The sequence below is a fragment of the Gambusia affinis genome, linkage group LG03, assembly GCF_019740435.1.
Source record: "Gambusia affinis linkage group LG03, SWU_Gaff_1.0, whole genome shotgun sequence".
Classification (NCBI taxonomy): Eukaryota; Metazoa; Chordata; class Actinopteri; order Cyprinodontiformes; family Poeciliidae; genus Gambusia; species Gambusia affinis.
The window spans coordinates 12,902,897-12,912,093 of NC_057870.1; the positions used below are offsets into that span (position 1 = coordinate 12,902,897).

Genomic DNA, 9,197 nt, shown 5'->3' on the forward strand with positions numbered 1-9,197 from the left:
GCTGTCTGATGGTAGCTGTTTTGGAGTGAGGCATGACTGAGCATCGCTCAATGCATTTTTGTCTGCTCTGTCTCTCCACCTCTATTCCTCTCTAGGATGAATTAGCAGAGGAAATTCAGAGCAATGCCGCTTAGAAAAAGGTTTTAGAGGAGCTTTGATCAGGAACCCATGCCGGTAATCTGACAGATCCATAAGGGGAGCAACTGAAATAATGACAGTTTGCAAGAGGCTATATTTGGCTTTGGCATGTCACCATGCCATGTGTGTGAATTGCTCCACCCTGCGCTAATGCTCAGCAATGCAAAAGATCCCCCCTCTTTAGATATTTTTATTGGAAAAAAATGAAATCTATGTATAATTTTCTTTTTAAGAAATCTCAATAAATGAAATGGAGGTTTAAATGTCTGTTGTACTGTATGTATTTCTAATGCAGCACATCTGCAAACAATTGTTTTGTTTTTTTTTTACTTCTTCAGTAAACTCTAAAAAGTTCCCTCAACTCAACAACTCCGCTCCATCACTTTGACAAAATGGGAAAAGACTCAATTCTTACTCATTAGCACGAACTGTGTTCTTTTACATTTCCATTTCACCAAATGATCCAGAACTCTTCAAGGGAAAGAAGCAATTACAGGGATGCAATATTACTTCAACCTCCCATAAAATTACCTGGAGAGAAAACAGTGAGATAAATGTGTCTGGAGACAATCACACTGAACAATTTTATCTGTGAGAAAGAAGGAGGGATGGGACAAAGAAAGCTATCCAAGTGTATGCGTTATTGCCTGGCATTTTCAAAATGAGAAAAATAAAGTTGTGTAGGATGTGGTATTTCATCTACAGACAACAAAAAATCTGCCAGCCTCCATTCCCCCTCTATTTTTAGCTGTTTAACCAGACAACGGCAGTGAGAGAAGGCAAACTCACAAACAGTTCAGAGCAAGTTGGCAGGCTGCAACAAAACAAGTCAACTGGAGTCAAATAGCAGCAGCACTGACGGGTGTTTTTTAAGGTCAGAAAGCACCGTCCCATCCCACATGTTCATACCGCTTCCACAAATAATGGCTCTCAGGTCATCGGTGGTCATTGTCAGTGAGGTGAGTTCACAAAGCATTGAAGACAGCAACAAAAGCATGCAGCCTTGCTTTCGCTGACTTTTAATGGTCAGAGTTCACCATTGGCCTTTCAATGTGCCAGCTGGAAAAGTTCACCATTCACGTCAGTTCTTCAAATGCTGGGTAAGGTCTTCTTAGCTAAGCCACAATAAAACAGAGGTATTGCCTTACTTCTCTATGTGAGGAAAAGTAATTTGTAACACCTTCAGATATCAAAAGTACTTATGGCTACTCCTTTGTCTCCCTCACACACAAAAACAATCCCATAGAAGCGAGTGCCTAAAGAGGCTTTGCCTCCTCAGCAATTTCTCCCACTATCCAAAACCTCCCACCGTGTTTCCCGTTCAAACAAACCCTGCATGATACTTCAATTGTTTCCAAAGTTACTGTTGCCACGTATGTCAGTCAACTCCTACTTTATCGCACATGCTCAAACCATCACCACCATCAAAGAACCTGCTTATTTTCACCCCCGGTCTGCCACCAAAAGGTGGATTAAGCCGATTAAAATGTTGAGGACTTAGCTGTTCAGGCATGCCGCCAGCCTATAGTCTCAGATTTGTTATAACTCCGCTTCTCTGGAGTGCTAAGTGAAAGTGAAATGAAAGTCTCAGGTGTGCGCATGATGGTTACAAAGAGACGCCAATTACAGAGTTTAAATGAGATTCATAGCAGCACAAAGGAAATGACGGGAAATAAAATCTTACGGCATTCCATCATGGTTTGTTTCTGGATGTTGCTGGTTTGCTCTTAGTGCTGAGATTGAATGTAGTAAAGGGAAAGATGTGCCCAGAGATCACATCTGTCTTTGTCCATCTGCCACCCACTGGCCTTTCTCCAGATGGCTCTCGCATTTCCCTTTAGCACTGGCTCCTTAATTTACCTTAATCATAATGAACTCTACTCAATAGGTCAATGATTTACAAGCCAGCAGTTGCTCGGCCTTGTTGACATTTTTTTGTTTTGCTTTGTTTTTACAAAATATGCCTTTAGGAAGAATTGAAATAAATACTAAACAGAATTCAACCTAGTTTTCAGATTCTCTTAGTGCCTTGCATTCACACTAAATCGAGCATTTTATCACAAACCATAATAACCACCGCTTTTAATGTGCTTTATAGGAATGTAATGTGATAGACTGACAAAAAGTAGTGCATATATACAAAGCAGAAAGAAAATCATACATGATTCAGATTTTTTTTCCAATAAAATAAAATCTGAAGTGTGTTGTGCCTCTGTATTCAGCCTTCCTAAGCCAAAACAATGTTAAGCCACCTCCCACTGAAACCACAGTGACAAATCATTTGAGGTGAGTCAAAGTCTGCTTTGTACAGACTGATTAGGTTTGCACATCCTCCTTAGGTAAGATTCTGTGAAGAGCCATGTCTTTTTTGATACAGTTTCCATTCAGTTGCATTTAGGTCTGAACTTTGACTGGATCAGGGTTTCAATCTGTTTAGCTGTATTCTTTGTACCTTTTACATGTTTGTTGCCAATCTTTCACTAGAGAGTGGCAAGAGAATCGACAGATTCTCCCACCTGAGGCTTGGATCTCTGCAGCCTGCTTCAGGGTTGGAGCACCCACAGAGATTCACAGAAACCCATGTGTGCCAGGCAGCTTACATTTTTATTGATTTCCTAATGACCACATCCACGAGTCATACAAGCATGGTGATCACCCACTAGCGGGAACATAAATCGATGCCCATGATCTGAATAAGTGTTAACCTGAGTTTGTTCGTCCTTCTAATTCTAAGACGAGACACAGAGGCAGATCTGATCCTAAAACAGCCCCTTTGAGTGCTGATGCTATTTGCGCACACTTTAACCATGCACTGTGTGCATTTAGGGAAAGGTCTGCCAATATTTACATTCATGAAAGTTAAAACCAGGGCAAATTGCATCACATTCACAAAGACCAGAACTGTATGCATTATACAGGTTGCTTGGATGGAGTGTTTAGCAAGAACAATGCAAAATAACAAATCACTTAAAAGAAAATAAATGCAAAATAGCAACTTTAGTAAGACAAACTAAAGAATCTCTGGTCCTGTTTTCGGTTTTGCTGAGGGTGAGATGAGGATCTGATAGTTGGTGGGCTTGTGTGGGAGCAATGGAGACAAACAAGGAGTATTCGGTGAGTAAGCAGTCATCACGCAAAACAAAAGACAGACCCTTTTTCATTTCTTAATGAAAAAGGGTCTAGATAAATGCAACTTCATACATTTATCTAGACTTTTTGTTAATTGTCTCTTAAATAATCAATAAAAGATGCATCATTCCATTTAATTGTAACAATGTTGAGATTAAATATTCAGATTTTGTCATTTAAGTTTTAGTCAAATGTTGATATTTTTAAATCTCTGATCACTTTGGAGTCTGTTGTATTTATGGATTAAGAGGAATAGCGTAAAGTAAGGTGCAAATTTCCTCCAAATACTTGACTTCCTGGATATACTTGCTTCTGCATGTAGGCAAGCAGTCTGCTTTGTGAATCACTTGAAAAACAAATGCATACAGTAAGAGTAAAACAGCTGCAAAATATGAAAGAGATTGCACTGCTTTGGGAATTCTCTCTATACTGTAGATAGCCGAGTTTCAGATCTTCTAAAATATTGGGGTAAATAATGCATCATTATAAACAGCAGCTGACAGATCCCTGGAAAATCAATAAAACTTTATGGAGGGGGGAGATAGCTAGAGATGAAAACTAAATAAACACTCGTAACTCTATCCAATAGTTGAGCGACTTGAAAAGAAGTTTGTTAAGAAAGATGACCCCAGACCAGCCCTACATCTTTTTATACATGTCCCGGTGCTTAAAATCCAGGAATAAGAATGCAAACTAGTTAAAACACTATTTGCTGCAGTTGTCTGGATCATGTCGAAAGCTGTCTGTCTTCACTTGTTCTTGCCAGGCAAGAGTCACTTCAGGCTTTGGATACAAAGATCAAGTTTTCCTACAAGATCTGCAAGCTTCATTAGACTCAACAATGACCACAAACACTGGAGGTTGTAAAGTATTACCTACCTGTCAACTACATGTCAGAGTTTAATCATTTTAACAGAATAAAAAAAACATATTCTACATCTGTACAATTAGGCTTTAGAGAAAAGTGTGCTCTTGCTATTATGGAGCCACCAAAAAAGTTAATTTTCAAGTAAAACTTTAGAACACTTAATAATTTTATGTTTGAAAGCAATTGGGTAGAAAAAAGAAAAAAGTAGAAAGGATAGAAAGGCCTGTTCTTTGTTTCCAGAGAAACCAAAGCGACTCCTTGATCTTTTCTGCTTTCTGTTTCATTAAGTAAAATCCCTTTCTGTTGTTCATTATAATGAGAGTCTAACTAAAATAACCACCCAGCATCAGCTTTATTTTTCAAGGAGAAACAAAAGTATCTCACACAACAATGGTAATAATAGTTGTCTTAAATATTTCTCACGTCCCAATAAGCTTTCTTCCTGTAGAATGGTGGACATCAAATTGCATTGAAATGAGCAGTCTATGCTTTTAAATTAATTACTAGAACTAAAACCAAAAAAAACGGTAAATATTTAAGTTTTCAAAGTCATCAAACCAAAAATTAGAAAGTTAAGAATAATTCAATTTGGCTTAAGTTGTGTTTGAATTGGATCAGATTTAATTTAGTAATTGTGGATGTTTTTTTCTTCATAAACATTTACTGATGTGGTGAGAACTGGAATCAGAGACAAAACAAAATTACAGTAAGTGTTTGTATCTAATGGAAACTTCCTTTCAGTTGAGATCACAGCTGGGCCTCGAGTTAAAGGCCACGTGTAAACTGGAGCCATTTTTAATTCATTATTTTACTTTACCAACATGAAGGAAATTCAAAGAAACACATAATTAGCAGCAGTGAGTCTAATCAGAGCAGATAACAACCAATGAGCAAGAAGAACCAAACAAGCTTTGGGAGCCTTTGCTGTCCTGTTTTCATGCTGGGAGAGAACACAAGGGAGGAAAAGCTGTCTGTCTTCTGGCCTAAAAGGTCCCACTGATGAAGCTCATTATTATAAAACTGAACTGTGAAAGTCTTTAACATTAGCATCTCAAGAATCCTTGCAGAACACAGTAGGCAAAGCACAGACATTTAAACCAAAACAACATTTTACTTGTTTGTGTATTTTAATGACAGTCAGTAGGCAAAGCACAGACATTTAAACCAAAACAACATTTTACTTGTTTGTGTATTTTAATGACAGTGGGTTTCTTTATAGGTCTCCATAAAGCACAGATGGCTCGGTGAACTGCAGGGCTTTCACATGGAGGGAGGCAAACAAAGAGAAACTATCACACATTTAATATGTACAGATTTTTATAAACAAAGAAGTGAAGTTCCAGCGAGAAAATAACATCCACTTGCAGTCGGTATAAAAAAAAAAGATTTAGATTATAACAAAAATGGTGCAAAACCTGGTAAAAGTAAAACAGCAAACAGAGTGAGAGAAACATGCAGCCCACTACTAGAGTAACTGGAATCAGATAATTTCACCTCGACTGGTCCTGACGAGTAAAATTATATTTCTTATAAGTAATAAACATAACATAACCACTATCAGTCTTCAATGCCACTGAGTGAAAAAGAAGTTAAGTATTGTCACTTCAGGTAATGTGTCTAAAATTAAAATGAAAGTCAGCGAGAGCAGATCTCTGCATTTCAGATGATGCATGTGGAACCCTTTAGGCTCTGAGAGAGGAAAAGACTTTTAGCAGATAACAGGAAGGCTGCAAAGTTGCTGTCTTAGCCTTTTGAGCTTCCAACCTCTGTCTGTCAAGGTACTTGCTGTAATTAGAAATATTGTCATTCTAAAAAATATTTCATAGTTCTCCTTTGAAAACACAGAGAGCTCTGGTGCTAGACTAGCTGCTCTAAAGGTAGTTTAAAATGTCAATTCTATAATCATTTTGATTTCAGATTTTGCAGCATATGCAAGTCACCACTAGTCCTAATATGGAAAAATCTAAGACAGGCTAAAAATAAAAATAAACCCAAATCCAATGTTTGATTTTAGATAAGGCTACTTGATTCATAATACTAAAAGGTCTATTTAGTTCACAATTAAATCAAAACAGAAAGTCTTAACCTTTGCAATCATTGTCAAAAACGACAATGATTTTCTTTGGTACAAATATGTAAAAGGTGAAAAAAAGAAACATACATTTGCACCTAACTGTCAGATTTTATAGAAGCCCAGAGGGAGTTTCTCTCCTTGGAGCTTTTTAATCCGACTCTCCATACCTGCCTTTGACTCTAATTCCCATACAGTGTGATTTCTCAGTATTGGATTTTTTAAAAAATGCCTGCAATTTTCCAGTTTTTCTTTTCTTTCTTTTCTGCAATTTCTTTGCACCACCTTCTACCTTATTGATTCAGTCACACACAAGATTGCACAGAACCACACAAGTGAGCGAGCACACTCAAGCACACAGACATTGTAATGATTTCAAAGTAATGATTATGGGCTAGCTTGGCATTTCAGTATCTTGGCTTCATATCAAAGCAACACAAACCCCAGCAGACCTCTCTCAACCTGTCCTCCATCACACAGATACGGTACATAAATCTAGGAGACAAACAAAACGTACACTATTTTTTAAGGTATCTGACTTTCATTTTTAAAATCTGCTTATGCACATCTGAAACAAAAATGGTAATATAGTCATTAGTATAGTCCTATAGTCATTACTGCTAAAATATCAGTACATGCAAGCAATCCAAAATAGTACCAGTTACTGGAGCACAAACCAAAAAGCAGAAATGGATCTCAACTCTCCATCCAAGCACATCTCTCTCAACCCACTCATCTCCCAGCTCAGATGTTGCTGCCAAATATTAACCAGCTTCAGTTATGCTGACCTTGATACATAAACATCAGTGAAGTTCCACATTTCAAAAATAGAGCTGATGGAATCCTGGAGCCATCACATTTTAAATTGCAGAGAACTTTGGTTATTCCTCCAGCGAACATGAAGAATTGTTTTCTGCATGGCGCAGAGACAAAAGACGAAGAAACCCAATCAGGAGATAAAGATATGGTAATGTCGTCAAGAACTGAATCTGCATGAGAACATATTTCACAACAGTTTCCTCAAGTTGTGAGCTATTGTAAGTGTAATTTTATGACCGTCGACAATGTTCAAATAATTCTAATGTTTTACCAAAGCAATATTCCTTCTGTAATGAGAAAGGGGTTGTCAAACTGCTAGGAATATCAATGAACATGTTGGTCACCGAATTCCACTATGATTTACAATTTAACAATTATATAGCAACTTCCATATTTAAGAAACCTGAATGACTTCACTGGGAGAGTAATTTCATTGGATTACATAACCACAAATACTTCAAAGAAAAACTGATATCATTAGATTCTGCAGAATCAAATCATAAAATCAGCAACTGCAGCTAAAAACCTGTTAAGGAATCAATCAGGTAATGTCTTGGATAGAATGATTGCTAAGTAACATACTTCCCTCTCTACCATACCATTAAAGATCCAGGGGTCATTTCAGTTATGACAGCAAGCACAAGAACTGTAATTTTCATCAGTCTAAGATAGATAACAGGTTTGATGCTCCAGGACCAGGGGGAATAAAACACCCACCAGTTTCCAATCATTCCTACAAAGTTTCAAACCTCTCTTGGAAAGTAACACCAAACTTAAACCCGGCTCTGGTTATTTTGATTAATTTCCAAGGCAGCAGATGATAAAGTGGGTTTAAAAAAAAAAAAAATCCAAGACGTTAACCCAGAAAGCCTGTTTAGAAGTCAAAAGAGGTCAAATGGCTAATTAGGTTGGATGAATTGATACAAATGAGGACATTAGAGTCCCTAAAAACAAACTGACATAGTGACATAAATGATTCTTCACCTCCTAATCCTTCCTAAAGCCTTTATACCCTCCTACATGAGGTGGAGTGTTTCCTGTCCCATTTCCCTCCCAGCACCCGGGTCATTGATTGATCTTTGGGAACAAGTCAAGGGGGTCTCTGATCTTAACTATCTTACCGGTGGCTGCTGAGAGTTGAGCGCCCCCCTCTTGGTGGAGCCCGCTCTGGAGCTCAGCCTCTTCCAGGACTCTGAGAAACGCCCCCTGGCGGTGGGACGCCCCGGCCCGGATGCTCCTGACGCAACAGATAAATCATCCCGGGTGGAGAATGCCCGCTCCCTCCTCAACTCTCTCCGCTCGGACCACTTCTTCTTGGATGCCATCGTTGTTAAAATTCAACCGAGGTATGTGGAAAGAAGAGCAGCCACGGTTATATGAGGAGGCTGTTCTTGAATCACACTGATGCCACAGGTGGCATCTCTACTGAAGTCTCAAGTACTTGTCAGCACTCTGTGTGTCACCCCTTTGTTTAGTCCTTGTTTTCACTTAAAAAAAAAAACGCAACATGAAAGTTAATTCCTTCTTTACGCCGTTTTTTTCCACAGATCTTCACCAGCTCAAATCCATTCCTGCAGTCTTCTTGTTTTTCTCATTGTAATCGTCCTCCGAGGGGAACAGGAGTCAGAGCGCAAGGTGGGAACGCAAAAGGTCCTCCCTGCTCCCTGTTGCATGTGCTGTTACTGTGGCTCAGCCGTTGATGTTGCTTTCTCTCCTCGCAGAGAAGGAGAGAGAGAAAAATAGGGGAACATGGCAAAGCACAGAGGGAGGGAGAGCGACAGGAGAAGGGGTGCAATATTTAAATCCGGGTGAAAAGGGGCTTCAAGAAAGAAAAGGTGAAGAATCGAAGCACAGGTTAAAAAAAAAAAAGAAGAAGAAGAAGCCGATTGCAGGTGCAGAGAGCATTAAAAAAAAAGAGAACAAAGAGAGGTGCAAGAGTCTTTGGAGTGCCGAGCTCCTGTTGAATTTGATGTAGAGATGGTCTAAGATGACCGAGATACAGAAACACCTCAAACAGCAAGTCACTCTCTGTGTGTGAACACTGTGCTCTGAATACCCACTGCCTCTGAATCTCCATCTCCTCTCTCTCCTGCTCTCTGAGCTTTCATTCACCATGTCACTCTCCCCCCCCCACCTCCTTCTCCCACCAAGGATTCCTCTTTTTCATGCGTT

The 9,197-nt window shown here is 38.9% G+C and overlaps 1 protein-coding gene across 8 annotated transcripts in view; it reads right to left on the reverse strand.

Annotated features, from left to right (window-relative positions):
- The window catches only part of trpm3 (transient receptor potential cation channel, subfamily M, member 3), a 132,290-nt gene extending 123,940 nt beyond the window's left edge, over positions 1 to 8,350 (reverse strand). For all 8 annotated transcript variants that reach the window (XR_006370140.1, XM_044111106.1, XM_044111101.1 and 5 more), the window contains exon 1: positions 8,147 to 8,350. Coding sequence is in view for 7 of the 8 variants with exons in the window: in XM_044111106.1 (XP_043967041.1) it covers positions 8,147 to 8,350 (204 nt within the window). In the remaining variant the exon portion in view is untranslated. The remainder of the gene's footprint in view (positions 1 to 8,146) is intronic.
- Positions 8,351 to 9,197: the final 847 nt, after the last annotated feature.